This window comes from Triticum urartu, chromosome 3 (assembly GCF_003073215.2).
Source record: "Triticum urartu cultivar G1812 chromosome 3, Tu2.1, whole genome shotgun sequence".
NCBI lineage: Eukaryota > Viridiplantae > Streptophyta > Magnoliopsida > Poales > Poaceae > Triticum > Triticum urartu.
Genome location: NC_053024.1, coordinates 10,718,985 through 10,738,111, shown reverse-complemented (window position 1 = coordinate 10,738,111; position 19,127 = coordinate 10,718,985). Strand labels below are relative to the sequence as shown.

The 19,127-nt window shown below is 42.6% G+C and overlaps 1 protein-coding gene across 6 annotated transcripts; it reads left to right on the top strand.

Annotated features, from left to right (window-relative positions):
- The first annotated feature begins 361 nt into the window (after positions 1-361).
- On the top strand, positions 362-18,673 carry LOC125542386. Of its 6 annotated transcripts, XM_048705416.1 has the most exons (9): positions 517-535; positions 627-746; positions 1,644-1,726; positions 2,132-2,232; positions 2,554-2,628; positions 3,184-3,858; positions 4,003-4,976; positions 17,967-18,330; positions 18,428-18,673. In XM_048705416.1, exons 6-8 carry the CDS (start codon positions 3,192-3,194, stop codon positions 18,327-18,329), a joined length of 2,004 nt encoding a protein of 667 aa, XP_048561373.1. In that variant the 5' UTR covers positions 517-535; positions 627-746; positions 1,644-1,726; positions 2,132-2,232; positions 2,554-2,628; positions 3,184-3,191; the 3' UTR covers position 18,330; positions 18,428-18,673. The 6 variants fall into 6 exon arrangements, with proteins under 6 accessions (XP_048561372.1, XP_048561370.1, XP_048561371.1 ...); XM_048705417.1 differs by lacking the exon at positions 2,132-2,232; XM_048705418.1 differs by lacking the exon at positions 2,554-2,628.
- Positions 18,674-19,127: the final 454 nt, after the last annotated feature.

Here is a 19,127-nt window from a genome sequence, read left to right as displayed (position 1 = left end):
TGGAAATTCAATGAACTATGAAAAAACTTCAAGGTCCGGTAAAATTTGGAGTTACAACATATCTGTCCATGCAAGTCTAATTCTTAAAGATCATCACTTGCTTACCATGGTAGATTATGAACGTTCGGGATTGATAAATTATGAACGTTCGGGATTTGACCATGGTAGATTGAACGTTTATATGGTGATTTTAGTTGACGCGAGGATGACAAGCTTAGTTAGCAAGCACGGCAATTTTTTTGACAAAAAATAAACTGAGAGTCGATTTATCATGCTTATGAACTAAACTTACTGTGGTCAACAAATATTAATTGTCAAAAAGATATTCCCATGTTCTTTTTGTTGGGCCTGCCCACTGATCTCGGTGGGTCCCACGGCGCAGGAACCCCCACGTGATCATCCTCCCGTGGCTCCCTCGGAGAGCATCCCCCACCCCACCAGATCAGCTCGCCGTCCGGCATCCCCTTCCTCCTCCTCCGGTGGACCGCGCTGCCGTGGGCGCGGAGCGAAGGCCTCCGCTCGATCCGTCCCGCGGGTGAGGAACCCCCGTCTTTCTTTTCTTGGAGCTGATTTTAAGCCGGTTCTTGCTCGCCGCCGCTCAACGATCTCTGCTGGTTTCCTTGCAGAGCACCGATCGCGCTTTGATTCCCGGCCGTTTTGTTGGAGGCCAAGCGGAGGGGAGGGGGGCGAAGCGAGCAAGGAAGTAGCCTGGAGGTGGGGTGAGATGGGGAAGCAGAGGAACCAAGGTCTGCTGCCTCCGCCTGCGCCTTTCTCTTCCAGATTTCTTCTTTTCAGATGGCCTCTTTGCGATTTGCGAAATCTTTCCTCGTAGCGTTCGAGAGCTCACTGATCCCATTCCCACCCAAGTCAGCTTAAACTAGTACTCCGTACTAGTAGCATGTTGAACAGTAAAACAGAGATCTCCTGACATTGGTGGTGGTACTAGTTAACTGTAGGAGTATGATTTGTTTATGCTAAGCACACCTTTCAGCCAAAGTACTTGGCCGAGGGCACAGAAAAAATTAAGGTTTAGCGGCGAACGAACCTGCTGCTCTCCTAAATGAGCTAAATTGCAATCATCAAAGTTTTCTCCGCCAACCAGGCGCGTCTTCAACTTCGATTGACGAACTGCTGTGAACAAATCTTGCAGAAAATTCTAGATTTTTACAATCGAGGTTCTTCAAATTCGCACGCTAAAATACATGGGATGTTTGTGATTGGATGCATGAAAGTAATGTTAATGCATTTGTCATTAACAGTAATTCCACCGTTTAATATGTTACCACGTGTATTAAGTGAAGAGAGTTCATCATGGCCGGTGCTTTAAGTCGGAGAGGCTCTCAATGCAAAGGCGAAAATAGCAGTTAATTAAGGAAAGATAGTTGTTTCGTTGATATGATATTAGTATCCCCATTCTTAAACAGGGGTTAGTTGAAAATCCAGTAGTCAGCTTATACTAGTGTTGAACTTACAGATTACTAAATTTGTGGAATGTGTTGAATTTCTTCAATGTCATCTGCACGTGGTTTCATTTTTATTGATAGACCAACATGGTCTCGTTTTGACTTACAAATACATAACCATCAGCATACCTTTTTTCCATACTGCTTTTTCATGGTTTCTCTGGTCATTTACGTGTGCAGATTGATCCAGTGAAACTGAGGAAACTTGGGCCAGCGTTTAAGAAGAATGGGCCTGTAACTGCTGGCACTTCTTCTACTGCAAGGTCTGCAATTTTCATACCCTTGCTACTTATTTTACTATCTTTATATGGATATTTACTTAGATGGTAATCTTGCAAAATAGTTTAAACAGCAATTTTCCAGTATGAGCTATCTGATTGAAGTACCTCTATTCAGTATTTCTTAATTCAACAATTTCATTCAGATTTATGATACTGTTCGTCTAGCATTGTAGATTTATTTTTACATGACCAGACTACCTTCAGCCAAACAATGTTGTATATATTCAGTAGTATAAATCATCGGTCTGTTCTGTGTCATCTTAAGAGAGTACTGAAGAGCTAGATTATTTCAGAGCTCAAATTTTATTCTTTTTTGCACGGTTAAGATGAATTACGCGAAGCGATGTTACATTAAAGTGTAACTGCAGTGCCTTTCTTATCTTCCAGCACTCTACAGTGATGGTGCTGCTGCAATTGCACTAGTCAATGGGGTGAAAGCTAAGAACCTTGGCCTTCAAGTTATTGCAAGGATAAAATTTGAGCTGAAGGTAGTCTGGTCTTGCCTTACATGCCTTGTCATTATTCATTGCTGGTGAAACAAATGTTGTTTGAAAATTTTCGACCCATTATTCTTGTTAATGAAGACTTGTGCAAACATTATCCTTTCCTGTGTCTCAAAACTGTGAACCTAGCTAATATCATCCAATGATCTTTTTCTGTAGGATTCGATGTTATTTTTTCTCTTTTCTTGTTATTTTGCATTACAATGAGTTTTTTGAATTAACACTCATTACAACTTCAAGCGCTTGTACTATTTACAACAGCTCCAGCTCCAGCTCTTGCTATCCTAAAGGTTATATCAAATTCAGGTCTCAAGATTCACAAATAGCCTCATTCTAGTGGATACGATCAAGAAAGCGACAGTTTGGTCACACTTGGATCCGGTAAAGCCATTTTTGTTCGATCTTTAGCAATGTCGCTGTTACTTTTAACTCAACACATGGAGATGCTAATTGACCCGAGCTATGTGAAAAACTCCATAATTGAGGAAGAACTCTAATTCTTACTACTACTCGAGCTTCTTGACCTCTTGTGAAATCTATTCATTTAGCAATGTACAAAAGGAAATGATAGCTTCATTTTCAATCAAGATATACTGAATGGATATGTAGGAATCAAAGCAACCGCTAGAGCTCTGGAATCAGAGTTCTTTGAATTTGCACATTAAAATATTTATGATGGGTTATATGAAAATAATCTTACTGCATTTGTCTTCGATAGTACATTCATTGTTTTTTTACCACATGTACTAAAGAAGAGAGTTCATGGCCGGTGCTCCAAGTTAAAGAGCCAGTCATGTTATAATAGCTACATAAATGTTCAAATATCTCGATTCTTAAAAAGGGGTGAAATGTCTGATGGATGGATATAGCTTCAGCTTGTTTTTATTCCTGCACCATTCTTCATTAATCATTGCTCACGCAATTTTACTATTTCAGGCCACAAAATGACTGTAATAGATTTCATAGATCTGAGTGATCATGATATTATTGACTTGAGCAGCAGCGATGACGAGACTGTTCAGGAGGATCATATTGCAACTCAGCACCGGGCGGCGTCGCTTGATAGGCAGACTATGCATGTCGTAGCTGGTGAAGGAATCCAAGATGTGCAGGCTGTGTTTGTTGCAGCTAGTGAAGGAAGGCAAGATCTGCAGGTTGTGTTTGCTGCCGCTAGTGAAGGAAGACAAGAGTCTGCTGATTGCAGACATGCTTTGGAAGCCACCACATCGTCCTTGGTTACGGAAAAAGAACCTCTTGTTGCAGCTAGTGAAGGAAGCCAAGAGGTGGCTGATTGCGAACATGCTTTGGAAGCCACCACATCGTCCTTGGTTACGGAAAAAGAACCTCTTCTTGCAGCTAGTGAAGGAAGCCAAGATGTGCAAGTTGTGCTTGTTGCAGCTCGTGAAGGAAGCCAAGATGTGCAGGCTGTTAGTGAAGGAAGCCAAGATGTGAAGGCTGTGCTTGTTGCAGCTACTCCAGGAAGTCAAGAAGCTGCTGACTCTGGAAATAGTTTGGAAGCTACGGCATCGCCTTTGGTTACTGAAAAAGCACTTCTTGATATGGCTGAATCGCACAACCGTCCTCGCTCTCCCACATCAGCGCCGTTCCCCAGTATATTCCTCTATCCCTTTCTCAGTACAGTTGTGTGTTTATCTTGCAAACAGTCCATATCATGCAAACATTGCAACAAATTATTATTATTTGAAGTTAACAGCACCCTTCCCAGAAAAAAAAATTAACATTGATCTTCTGCAGGCCCGACTTCTACAGTTCTGAAGGCTCCGACCTTTGAAGGTGGCGATGCAAAGATGGTAAGAGGGAAGGTGAAGCGTCCCAGGAAGAACTACCACACCGGTACTCCTAGGACAAGTCCTAGGTTTGAACTGAAGCCTGAATGTCGGAACGGGCCTCTGGAAGAGCTGCCAGCCGAGGCACTGACCTGTGAAGGTGGCGACGCGGAGCTGGTGAGAGAGAAGATGCAACATCCTGGGAAGGATTACCATACCGGCACTCCTGGGACAAGTGCTAGGTTTGAACTGAAGCGTGAATGTCATAACGGGCCTGTGGAAGAGCTGCCAGCCGAGGCTCTGACCTCTGAAGGTGGCGATGCGGAGTTGGTGAGAGGGAAGGTGAAACGTCCTAAGAAGAACTACCATACTGGCACTCCTCGGACAAGTCCTAGGTTTGAACCAAAGCATGAATATCATAACGGGCCTGTGGAAGAGCTGCCAGCTGAGGCACTGACCTCTGAAGTTGGCGACGCGGAGCTGGTGAGAGGGAAGCTGAAACATCCTAGGAAGAACTACCATACCGGCACTCCTCGGACAAGTCCTAGGTTTGAACCGAAGCGTGAATGTCGTAACGGGCCTGTGGAAGAGCGGCCAGCCGAGGCACTGATTTCTGAAGGTGGCGATGCGGAGTTGGTGAGAGGGAAGATGAAACGTCCTAAGAAGAACTACCATACCGGCACTCCTCGGACAAGTCCTAGGTTTGAACCAAAGCATGAATATCATAACGGGCCTGTGGAAGAGCTGCCAGCCGAGGCACTGACCTCTGAAGTTGGCGACGCGGAGCTGGTGAGAGGGAAGCTGAAACATCCTAGGAAGAACTACCCTGCTGGCACTCCTAGGACAAGTCCTATGTTTGAACCGAAGCGTGAATGTCATAACGGGTCTGCGGAAGAAATGCCAGCCAAGGTTCTGACCTCTGAAGGTGGTGATGCTGAGCTGGTGAGAGGGGAAGTGAAACATTCTAGGAAGAACTACCATACCGGCACTCCTCGGACAAGTCCTAGGTTTGAAACAAAGCGTGAATGTCGTAACGGGCCTGTGGAAGAGCTGCCAGCCGAGGCTCTGACCTCTGATGGTGCTGATGCGGAGCTGGTGAGGGGGAAGGTGAAACATGCTAGGAAGGACTACCATACTGGCATTCCTAGGACAAGTCCTAGGTTTCAACTGAAGCATGAACGTCGCAAGGGGCCCGTGGAAGAACCGGCAGCCGATCATAAGAGGTTCCGCACGCTAGAAGAATTAATTGCCTCTCCTGACAATGCAGAATCTGCTATGACCCCGTCTACTGACTCTCTGAACTAAGGTAGTTGACTGAATATGATCCCCGTGAAACTTTCGAACTGTTGTTTCTCTAGATTGTCTCATGCATGTTTACTGAACCACCATTGTTGCATTTGTAGTGTGGCCGGAGCTCACGTTGCCCCATGTGCTGTGAAGGCTGAACAACATCAGTAGTACTTGAAGAATGCTGTTCCTTGGGAGTTGAGAAACAACATCAGGCTGCAAGCTAAGATGCAAGTGCGCACTAATCATGTAACCAACCAGCAGTAGGTTGAAAATTGTGAGCAACTGCGGTGTGAAACTTGTGAAAAACTCTGTTTTTTATGTGGAGGTTGGAACTATTTTTTGGTGTGTTCACAGGGGAATTTACAACTGTGAATGTTGAACAACGTCAGTTAGTGCTACTTACTGGAAGTAATTTCTTTCTGGCGAGGGTACTTGCTCGAAGTTCTGAGCCTGAGCATATACTCTTCCTGTGAGCAACTGTAAGCATAATAATATTGCGGAGATATTGTCTGAAAATCGTCTCATATTTTTCAAATACTAGTTCAGAACACTAAAACTGTACAAGTGATGATATTCAGGACAGGGGTGTTGTTGATATGGTTGGTTCAGAAACAAAGATATAACACACCAGGATTTATTTGAATCGTGAACGCTAACTTTTGGAGCATGCGATTTCTGTCTTGAAATTCCTTTTGGAACTACAAAGTCCAGGTTGCTCAGAAGGAAAAGAAAAAACAAGCACACACAAGACTTGATGCTGACTATGAAGAAAAAATTGTAGACATGCCAGCTGCATGTAACGAGAACGGAAAGAGAGCAGGCAATAGCTAGTGAGCGTGAAGAACTTCATTTTCTTTAACTTGTTCTTGTTAACTGAATGATGCGACCCAGTGTAATATAAATTCCGAGGTCTTTGATGTTTCGCCTGAAGCCGGTAATGTTCAAAAATACACTGCATGTACACCTGATTAGTGATTACATACGGCCAAGTCACGAAGATGAACATGCACTAGTAAATGGTATGGTCATGCAAACTGATGTGTTGGAGACCACGTGCATAGATGAGGAAAAGAAGGGCGTTCAGTTTGAGATTAAATGCCACCGTATCAGACGTGCATGTGGAGGAAACCAAGGAAAAGAGCATCCTAATTATTTTGGTAAGCCACGATTAGAAGATGGCATGAAGGAGTCCACGAGCCATCGTGAATGTTTCCTTGGCGGAATTATCTACTACGCCAGAATTAAAACAAGAAGATTATTTACGTTTATTTTTCTACCCCGCAAGGAAAAGATAAACATGAGGATTCTTTTTATTTGGGAATTATTCAGCTTAAAGGACGTCGGCTGGGGTCCACCACAGACAGGGAAGAAGCCACATCAGAACTAGCAGTTATTGTTTTCTTAGATAGATCAAGTCGGTTTAGCATATACGTAGGAGTTATCTTTTCTTTTAAATATGTAGCAAATGCTTGCTTTCCAAGCTACTTATGGTGTGCGTGCGTGAGGTCTTTGGACCAAGTCAGGGTGCGGCTATTATATAAAGTCTATCTAGTCCTTTGTAAAGAGGAGGTTATTTTTTTATAAAATAGATACGATGTGTTTTTTAGGGCAGACACCCATATCAAGTTTTGGAGGGATCTTTAAAAAACCTCTGTGTTGCTGTTTCTCTTTGTGGAAATTGTTTTGCGTGTGAGTACCTTTGTCGAGATTGGTTTTTTCGTGCTGGGCTGCAAGGTTCAAATCCTCTACTTCGTGTACATCACGTGCACGGGCGAGAGGTTGCTACTGCTGGTGGTGGAGTGTCGTGAAAGATCGGGTCGCAACAACAGATCGGATCTCGTCAACGAGGTCCGGTCTATATCACTGAACAACTGAGAGATTTAAAAAAAGGGCAAATGTTTTGTGCTGTTAGAAAAGATGTTAAATGCAGGATTTTTTCCTACAATTTTGACACGTCTAATATCCTTTGGGTTAAGCCGTTAAAATCCATTTGTCATAAAAGAATCATTATTACTTTGGGGGAAAAGCTATGAGTGGACAGTTTTTTTTAAAGTTTCAATTCTTCTCTTCTTCTTATTGAGATACACATTTCAATTTCTAGAACAGTTGAAAGGGGGGGAAAATAACACCAGCTAGATGTATAGAAGTAGTAGTTGAAAGAAGCTGATGCTAAGGGCATCTCCAAGGCGGACCCGTAAACCCCCCGCATCTCCAAGGGCATCTCCAAGATGTATAGAGCAGGCATTTGGTAGGATGACACTTATCACTCCAAGGAATTTTCTTGCCTCGTTTCTACGCAAAAAAGAAAGAGTTTTGAGTGAATGTGTTGCTTCCTTTGAAAACACGGGAAATGAATAGTATTTCCATTAAACTTCTGTACATGTATCCTACAAACCGAATGCATCTCCAGGAAATTTTGCTATGGAATCCTTGTTCCTATGTTTTTTCTATGAAATACCCTCCGAACCAAGTGAGGCCTAAAATCTGATTTTTTTTAGAAAAGAATGATTATTCCTTTCGGGAAAAAGGCTATGAGTAGCTACTTTTTTAAAAGTTCGAGTTAGAAGTTCAATTATTTTCTTCTTATTATTATCGAGACACATTTCAAATTCTAGAACACATGGCAGAGAAATATAGCACCAGGTAGATGTATGGAAGTAGTCCTAGTTGAAAGAAGCTGATGGTGCTGGAGTACAAGCATGGTAGATATTTCCACTTGAGCAACAAAATGCCATCTTCTTTCGCAAAAAAAAAAGTGCCATCTTATTTGAATTTTGAAAGGGCGTGAGGGTGTGGGAGTAGTACGTAGTAAGATGGATGCAATTGGACTATACTAGTACTGCAAAAGAACAATCTGGCTCATACATACGGAGTATAAAGTAAAGAGATTGGACCAATCTTTTCCCTTGTCTCACACGCCACACAGACAGCAGTCTACTCGGAGTGGGTAAAGCTGTGTGCTAGTACTGCTTTGATGGAGGCATGGAGCAGAGTCCAGAGGAGTAGACGACGGCAAGGGGACTGACCGGGCGTCACCCCTCCCCTTCCCGAACTGAGCGGCGAGCCATGCCATGCCATGGGATCATCGCTGGTTAAGTGCTGTGCTGTGCTAGCTTTCTGTTTCAAACCTGACCCTGCAATGAGTGCAGTGCTAGCCGTGAACTGATGGTGCTTGTCTCGTTCCCATGACCGGCATCACGGCCTGCGGAATCTCGGCCCGGCGAGGCCATGCACACACGCTACTTGTTGGTGCCGTTCGTGGAGAAGAATCACCAAACTAAACGACGTCCAAATGCCATGGTTTTTCTTCACAGCCCTAGGCCATCGCCACGTGAAAAATGCTTTGTTGGCCACCGCTTCCCCCTCCGCGGCTGTCGAAGCGTGGCGGGTCGTCTTCTCGGAGGAGCAGCACCGCGTGGGGTCTTCGTCTTGGGCGGTGGACGGCGGCGGCACACGGGGGTGGTCGTTTAGTGAGGTCCGTTTTCATCAAGTTTGTAAGCACTCATAGGCTAGCAGAATATTATCCGTAATAAGATGGCCCAGGACAAAAGCACTTTGAACAGGAGAAATAATTTCATGAAGGCAAGACTTAATGCGAAAAACAATCATTGTTGAGATCACCTTATAAAGTACACTGCAGAGACTAATCGGCCTATATTGAGATATTCTTTCTGGTTCATCCACTTTAGGGATCAAGATAATGACTGTATCATTCCATCCTTCTGGGATTATTTTGTTATTGATTGCACTTAAGACTTCAGCAGTTAATACATCCCCCAATATGTGCCAACATTTCTTAAAGAAAATGGCGTTGAGACCGTCCGTACCTGGAGCTTTTAGATCACCAATAGAGAACAGAGCTCTCTTGACTTCCTCCGCCATATAAGACCTTAGAAATGCTTCATGCACCCGGCTGCAGCAAACGCAGTGAAAGGGGGTGGGAATCGAGGGGAAAAGGCTGCACGTTAATCGCAGGGGACTTGTAAATCGGCTCGCCGGACCTATAAACCCTGACGGAGGTATTATTGTGCTTTGTTTGACTATGTCAAAAATCAATTGTTCGATTAGATTTTGTAATTTATCTTTATAATTCCAAGGACCTTGTGATTCTACTGCATCGTCTCTACTTATTGACAGACGACGTCCTGCTGAACGACACGGGCTGTTGCTGTTTTGACTTGCCCCTAGATGGTGCGATATGCCATGTCGTCCGAATTTCGGCTAGCAACTGTCATCCGTGTGGCATGTGCCAGGGCAGAGCTCGACGTACCATGGCACCATAAAATGGCATATTTCAATGCTTAAAAAAATTACAAGATGATTGTAACCCCCGAACTTATTATTTGTGTTTTTGTGGGCACCAACCAGGAACATTCATGTAATGATTTTCAAGATGTTCTCCAGAAAGAAACAAGATGTAATGATTTTGCTATTAGCATCACAATTGACTTCTTCAGAGAGAGAGAGAGAGAGAGAGAGAGAGAGAGAGAGAGAGAGAGAGGAAAGGGAAGGGCGTGCTAAAGCTAGACGAGAGCGGAAGTATTTAGAGTGGCAGGGCTCACGCAAGAGAGATATGCAGGAAGAGGTTGTGACTCGCTTTTGACCATGTCCGCTCCTGACGCATGAGTCCACATGAGATAAAAAGGCACAAGCGACATTTCCAAAAACTTCTTTGGTTTTGCCTGTCTCGGCTCCGAACGCATCTGGCCCATTGACTGGTGGCCTCAACTTTGCCATCATTCGGGTATAGGTAGCCTTAATTGATGTATGTACATAACCTTTCAATTTGATTGTAACCCAGGCGAGGAATAAATTCTGTGTTTCCGCGTACTATTCAAAATCAGATAAAAAAAACAGCAGCCTGGTATTTGTGTTGGCGTGCTCTCTGAGCCTGAAACACTGGTCAGCTGCTCGATTCAAGGGTTCCCCGAGTCAATCCTTGTCTTATTGCCGAAGAGGAAAAATGCAGTCTGAACCTTTCAACATGTAGCGTTAATGCAGTGTGGGCGGCGTTCTCTCACCTCCGTCCGGTCTGGCGTGCTCTCTGAAGCCAGGACCAGGCCATGACACGCAATTAAATTTCTGAATCCAAAACTATCTGAAATTATGACCCGAAGTGCAGTTGATGAAATTAAGAAATAATGATTTATGAAGTACGAGTGCATCATGTTGTGATACCTTGGATCAAATAAGTCTTTATGCAGCAAACATGTGCATACAATTAAATGCACGTAACTTGATTCAGATAAAGGAGGTCAAACTCAACAGCCTTTCACTTATACACATATCTATAAGGTTGGTCCACATCAAGAACAGATCGCAAGCTGTAGAGTTCAACTTCTTTTCACAAGCTACAAGTAAAATATCTAGTGTTGATTCTACTGTTCATAACCTTACGCACATGTGCTGCTACGTAGTGTACATATCATCCACTACAATTGTGCATAACCACTTTTTTTAAGTAGCTGCAAGTGAAAATATGTAACCGAAGTAGCTGAGTATCTAAGCTACGGAAATTGTCCAATAGCCTGAAGCGCTGTTCAAGGGGCTCGTCCAAAGCCGATCCAGCCGCAGCTGGCGATGTACATGGAAATCTTTCATTCTGAATTCCTGACTTTCCCTTATGCAATCCATGTTCACTGAATTACACCAAAGCACAAATTAAGCACCACCGACGCAGTCGGATCTGGTAGATGAAAGGAAAAAAAGAAAACAAAGAGATAAGCACAAGTGAAGGAACCAGATATGGCTCTACAGCATCAAACTGAACGCAAAGCAAGTTCAGAAAATCACACAATCCACAAGTGCAAAACAAAAAGGTGAACAAAAGCAACCGAGGAACCAGCCAAATTGAGAGAGGGGAAGGAGGAGTAACCTCCCGCCCGAGAAGTAGAACTCGACGTGGCCTCAACGGCCATGCTTGAAGGCTTGATGCTCAATGGCCCTGGCCGCCAAGGTCGGTATCAGGCTGATAAGATTTCCACTGGTTTCACGGCCTAGAGGTCGGCGTCGACACCGCAGCTTGCATTTCCGCTCGCGCTCATCCACCACCCGTCGCACCCCACCATAGATCCTCCCTTCCTCGCCACCCTTGCGAGCCATGCCGTCAGAGCGTCTACTGTTCGTCAGTTGATCTCGGGTGGGAGGTTCCTTCTTTGTCTCAGCCATGCCCGGGAAGGGGAGTGAGGGAAAGGAACGCATTATGAACAAGCCAGAAGACTACTATGAGCTAGTTCAAAACAACTTATTAGAAAAGGTGGGCGAAGTGGGGGTGCCTGCTACCACGGATCAACACGTGAAGCAATGTTGCAGTTTCTGCTCGAATGCATCCAAGTATGTAAGGCAGACAGCAGACAGGAATCTTAACACGCATGTGACCTTTGACTCGCCATTTTACTGTGATGGGTCAGATCGCAAAACTCTGTATGGTGCTCTCCGAAACCAGACATGCATGATGCCTAAATAAGGAAACATGCGTACTAGCTGGAGAATCCTTCGATCACGAGATAAGCCTGACGTTCCATGAAAACCCGGACGTGGAACAGGGTGCTCGTCTCGACGTGCATGTGATTATGTGGGCTACCGGAGATGTTGTCAGCAATGGGCCACACTATCCATTATAATACACCAATGCAAAATTATAGTAGACCTTGTCTCAAAACAAAATTACAGTAAACCTTATTTTTCATTGTTGATATGTTAGATTACATCCGTTTTGTTATAAGCTAAACAGACCGTGTTCATTTTCGGTTAGATAGTAGTTTAGTTGCCATGGCAGCAAAACCGCTTCACAAGCAGCTATAAATTTGTGGCCATTACAGCATGGATGATTAACTGATGTCGGTCCTGTGAATCTAATTTAGTTGATTTCAAGACGGTGGAGTTGGAGCTCATGCAATGAAGGAACACTGCAAAGTGTTGTTTGAGTGAATCATCTGATAAAGTGTCTGAACCTTTCCAGTGCCTGGAACCCTTCGTGGGCCGGGAACCATTCGCACGTGCCTCGAAGACTGTCGCACAGCAGGTATGTCAGCCTATGGGCTGGGCCTACTACCTATACGCATGCGTTTGTGGACCATGATCAACCCAAAGAGGAAATAAATTCCACACTCTCAAAATGATAGAAAAGTTTGTAAGGAAATAAATGGGACCAGATCCCAAGTAGAGCATGTGGCCGAGATTGCAGCCACCCGAGCGAAGTTTCATAGGTTTGCTTTTCCCTATATATAGGGTCACGTTATTCATCACCCTGGGTGAGGAATTCTTATTCCTCACCCCAGCCCCTAGCCATCTCCCACGGCCATACCTTCAGAACGTAAGAAAACAAAATCACTTGAGGTAAGATTACATCATGAAGAAGGAACCGATCTCCATTCCATAAAGCAAAAAGGTGCGACGTAATATTACCTTCTGCTTCTGCATGCCAATAACTTACATCATGCATGTGAGAACTTTGTATGGCACATCAGAAAGCCCCATAAAACAATAAATGTTGTTGCTATAATTTTATAGTGAGTATGGAAGCGCACCTGACTTTTTTTGTTCGGTAAGATTATGTTCCTATAAAGGTCTACGGTGCAATTCCTGTCTGCATTTTCCTCTAATGTTTTGCACGACAGTTATCTACAGGATCAGCTCGTTTTTTTGGCGAGGTCTAGATAATCTTGTTGCTTTAGAACACACACACACACACACACAATGATTCTTGAGCGTTGTTAACTTTACTGTGAGATGGGCAAATTAAATGAAATTTTTTATAGTACGAAATTACCTTGAAAATGACAGATCCAAATTCTTAAACTGTATTCCAAAATTTTGATTTGCCTTAGGTAGTTCGGCTATAATCACCTTGAAACAATTTCTTATTATCTTTGTAGGGCAAGACAGGCACAAGTCCAAAATAAATGGAGGCAAAAGCTTTGTTTCTAATTGGGAAGCATATCAGCACTACAGTGAGGCTAACAATCCAAAAGCCCATAACCGATGCTCAGCGCTGATTGAGATGACAACATTAAGAACCGAACATAAAAGGGACATATGTATCATCAAGTACACAGTACAATCACCAGCCTCGAGGAACGGATGGTAGCCCAATGGCCATAAAATAATGCTATGTAATGCAAAATAATCAACATGTCCCTAGGAATAACAAAGCCGTCTAATAAATTGATTCAATGTACAAGACTACTATGGTTCTGGGAAATGTCTCACGTAATGAAAACTATACCTACGAGTACAAAAAAATTCATTTAGAGATCACTATTTCAAAACAGATCTAATGGTCTGATTACATCAGGTGCAATAGACTCGCATGCCCAACCACACTGCCCTCACACATATTTGAACTTGGTCTCCAAGCAGCTTAACTTGAGGGTGCCCAGAGATTACAATCAATTTCATATGTTCAACAATCTCTAAAGCGACTGAACTATTCTCATCGATAGCCTGGAATCAGCATAGTATCGTAACAATAGTACTGAAGCCATTAGGTTCACCTCCCTTCTCAGCAATCCTGAATTTTGCTACTTATTATTGGCAAAAGCTCTAAATTTTGAATCTAACATTACTTGTACCCACCATACACTACAAAGACGTGTTCCAGAAAACTTATTCCTCTCTATCCCTCATACATTTCCCGTCATCCACTTGAATAGAGACCTGAAGAAACATAATATGTTTAGTTCTCAGAAGAACAAACAGGTAGAGACCACGAACAAACAAGAACATATGAATCACACTTGAAGGTAGACTGGGGCTTTACTACCTTAAACTGAAAAAAGAATCAATATCAAATATATAGCAAGCGAAGTTTGGACGTACAAGAAATCACATGAACACGCTGGCTACATGTATGAATCAATAGTAAACAGAGAAACAAGACAAAGAGGCCGAGCTCTGTAACTACCGTTTCAATGCAACCTAAACCATGCCGTGTATCAAACTGTGCGAGCTACAATTGGATAAGCATGAAATAAAAGAGATCAAGATTAAAAGTTGTTCACACACCATCCAATGCATATGAATTACTCCCTCCGTTTCTAAATATAAGTCTTTTTAGAGATTTCCCTATGGACTACATACGGATTTGTATAGACATATTTTAGAGTGACTCATTTTGTTCCATATGTAATCTATATTGGAATCTCTAAAAAGATTTATTTTTGGACACGGGGGGAGTACATAGCATCAAAACTTAAATACCTTAAAAAGCAGGCTACCACATGATGTAATCATGATGAAAAGGAGCACCTGAAATTGATTCATAGAAACGGTAAATTATTGCACAACTAGGATAACAATAAAGTGTTGCTACAATAGAAAAATGGATTGATTAAAACAACAGGCAGTCACTATTTACTCCCCCCGTTCCCAAATATTTGTCTTTTTTATAGATTTTAACAAGTGATTACATACAAAGCAAAATGAGCGAATCTACATTCTAAAATATGTCTACACACATCCGTATGTTGTAGTCCATTTGAAATGTCTAGAAAGACAAATATTTGGGAACAGAGGGAGTATATGGTTGTCATGCATTTTACAGCAACATTCTCTATTTTGTCTGGCAGCTGAGAGTCATCAAAATGAAAACCGCGCATGCAAAGAATTGGAGGTAAATCATGCCGTAAATAGAAATCTGAAAAACACTTTGATTTCACGACATTACCTGGTTTGTTTACAACAAAGAATAGTGTAAAACAATCCTAAATTGTTAGCAGCATACACAAAAATTTAGCCAAGGTGTAACACCACCTTCGAATTTCGACCTGAACTACATGTATTGGTTTGTATAGTTGCAGTTTACATCATTACTTCAATCCAAAATATTATCTATATCGTGAGTGAGTTCATGGAGATACTAAATATAAATTACCTACCTAAATTCAGATAACTAAATTTCTTACTAATGTAACCTAACATGGACAGAGACTTGCCATGGGAGAATACATTGACACACACTCATGTAAATCGGAGAGAGGGGGTGATACTAAAGAGTTATGGCGGCTAGACTTGGTTGTCGACCGCCGTGGTGGGAGGAGATGCATACCGCACCAAGAAACATGCCAACGGCTACCATAACCTGACACTAATGAACACGAACCAGCGACGCTACACGACTGCTCAGCTCTGTTGCAAATCTGTGACAACCCACTGTCATGCAAAATCAGCAGTGATTATTACACAGTCTAGTTGGATAGCATCAGTCGTGCACAAGCCTTTTGTTTTGGTGGAGGAAGCCACCCAAAAAATTACACACTTGTGTATACAGTGGTGCGGTACAACATATTATCATGTGTGGAAGATGGTATTATCTAGCATATTCAGAATCCAGTCTAGCATTTTGTAAAGCTACGCATGATTCTAAAGGCTTTTTATGTTTAGAGCTATACACATGTGTACACATTTTTTTGTGGTTTAAGTTTATGTATGCCAACACTTGAACAAGGAGCGAATCACTGGCAGACAACCTTGATATACAGAAACTGTATATTTTTGGAAAGTTAGTGCTGTCGAAACTTTACTAGGATATTTTCATTTATAAAGTTATGGTGCATGATAGCCGATAAGGTGAACAAATACAGAGAGATGTGTGCAGAATTTCAACTACAAATTAAAGATTAAGCAGTTGTAGATACAGCTATGATATTCTATCCAAACCTATATAGCAAAGTTCTCCAATTCTTTATATTGCCCAAAGCCACAAACAATGTAGGGACTAGAATTCACATGAGGAAATGTACATCTGTCCTAGGTTTCCTTGCTGATTGCAAAGAAAATGCAGACAAGAAAATTGAAGTGGCCGCTAATTTCCATCAAATTGAGGAAATGATATATGTGCACTGAAAACAGACCGAGTTGGACATTTACTCGGCGACTCGAGCATTTGCCCTCAAAATAAATTCAGAAAGATATAACTATATATTAACATCAATTAGCTTCTTTACGGTCTGGGCAGTACCTGCATACATTGAGGAGAGCTCTTAGTCATGAATCTCCAGTCCGTGAGGACATCAAGGCGAGCTCTTGGCCGGAGATATAAGTTATCTGCACATCACATTGGTATTAGGCCAGGGAAATTAATCAAAAAAATTGTCTACTCTAAGCAACTTGCCCAAAACAGAACTGTGTGTATCTAACATGACGAGTGATAGGAGTTACTTAGTGTTCAACATAGTGCATTTCATATTCGAATCAAAGTGTAAAATGCAACAGACTATGACCAAAACAGTGCACAGTTTGTAGAATCAAGTCAGACCGTCAGAGGGAACCAATTCCCACAAGATGAGCTTTCGAAAAGAGAAGAGAAAACCCAACAACAATTACATCGCCAGTATATTTTTGCATGGTATTCCTGTCAAAACTTACAATGTGGCTTCTAGAGTACAGTCAGGGCAACAAACGGACATAGACACAGATGTTGAAGGGATTTGGATTGAGCTCACCAGAGCGTACGGGGGCAAGCAGCCATGGCTGGAGGAGAGCACGCACGATCTAACAAGTGCGGCCGCGACCACCAATTTAACCGCCGCCATGGCCAGCCGACCACCACACGCCGTGCTTCCCAACACCGAGGCCCCGCCTCGCTCACCTTGCCGCCGTGGTCAATGATACTGCCGCCGAGTTAGCCCATCGAGCAGCACGCCGTCGCGCCCCCACCGGGTCAACCGCCGCTCCCCGTGCCGACCACCGAGCCGTCGCGCTCACGCCTGCCGCTCACCACCATACCGCCTGTTAGTCGCAGAATAGGATCTGGGGAGATGGCGGAGTGGGCTAGGTCCTAATCCCACGAACAGAAAATGTTTTTTTGTCACCATAAGGAAAGGGGAAAAACTTACAACACGCGTGGGGTAACGATGGACGGCCGGAGGCACAACGCGCGGGTGCGATCGAGAGAACCTGGCTCGGTCGCTGGACCAGGATGAAGAATTTCTTATTCGTCATTCTGGGTGAGGAATAATTATTTTTCACCCCTTGTATGATGAATAGTAACACTATATATATAAATAATCGTAAAAACAGTCTAAAATACATATATATAGGGTCGCGCTATTCGTCACCCTGGATAAGAAATAGTTATTCTTCATCCTCCTTTATTTTACTATCAATGCACTGTAATTTTAATTATGAAACATAATTTAATTATGAAATAATCGTAAGATTACTTCAGGTGAAGAATAATTTATTATGCACCCTGGGTGATGAATAGTAACACTATATATATGAAATAATCGTAAAAACAGTCTAAAATACATATATATAGGATCGCGCTATTCGTCACCCTGGATAAGGAATAGTTATTCTTCATCCTCCTTTATTTTACTATCAATGCACTGTAATTTTACGTTCCGTAAGTTTTGTTCTATTTACGACGTAAAAAGAGACCATAAGAAAATATATAATCGTCATAAAAAATATTTTATGTTATGTAAAATTACAAACGTAAAAACATAGTGTAAAATACACATAAATTGCAAATTTTCTAGTCTTATGACCTATATTTTTATTTTCTTATGCCAAATTTTACGTAATTAATCAATAGGAATGTAACTATTTGAATTCGAAACGTAATTTAATTATGAAATGATAGTAAGATTACCTCGGATGAAGAATAACTTATTCTGCAACCTGGGTGATGAGCTGGTGAGAGGGGAAGTGAAACATTCTAGGAAGAACTACCATACCGGCACTCCTCGGACAAGTCCTAGGTTTGAAACAAAGCGTGAATGTCGTAACGGGCCTGTGGAAGAGCTGCCAGCTGAGGCTCTGACCTCTGATGGTGCTGATGCAGAGCTGGTGAGGGGCAAGGTGAAACATGCTAGGAAGGACTACCATACTGGCATTCCTAGGACAAGTCCTAGGTTTCAACTGAAGCATGAACGTCGCAAGGGGCCCGTGGAAGAACCGGCAGCCAATCACAAGAGGTTCCGCACACTAGAAGAATTAATTGCCTCTCCTGACAATGCAGAATCTGCGAAGGCCCCGTCTACTGACTCTCTGAACTAAGGTAGTCGACTGAATATGATCCCCATGAAACTTTCGAACTGTTGTTTCTCTAGATTGTCTCATGCATGTTTACTGAACCACCATTGTTGCATTTGTAGTGTGGCCGGAGCTCACGTTGCCCCATGTGCTGTGAAGGCTGAACAACATCAGTAGTACTTGAAGAATGCTGTTCCTTGGGAGTTGAGAAACAACATCAGGCTGCAAGCTGAGATGCAAGTGTGCACTAATCATGTAACCAACCAGCAATAGGTTGAAAATTGTGAGCAACTGCTGTGTGAAATTTGTGAAAAACTCTGTTTTTTATTTGGAGGCTGGAACTATATTTAGTTGTGTTCACAGGGGAATTTACAACTGTGAATGTTGAACAACGTCGGTTAGTGCTACTTACTGGAAGTAATTTCTTTTTGGCGAGGGTACTTGCTCGAAGTTCCGAGCCGGAGCATATACTCTTATAATTTGTGAGCAACTGTAAGCATAATAATATTGCAGAGACATATTGTCTGAAATCGTCTCATATTTTTCAAATACTAGTTCAGAACACTAAAACTGTATAACTGATGATATTCAGGACAGGACAGGGGTGTTGTTGATATGGTTGGTTCAGAAACACAGATATAACACACCAGGATTTATTTGAATCGTGAACGCTAACTTTTGGAGCATGTTTAGAACTACAAAGTCCAGGTTGCTCAGAAGGAGAAAAAAACAAGCACACACAAGACTTGATGCTAACTGTGAAGAGTAAATTGTAGACATGCCAGCTGCATGTAACGAAAACGGAAAGAGAGCAGGCAATAG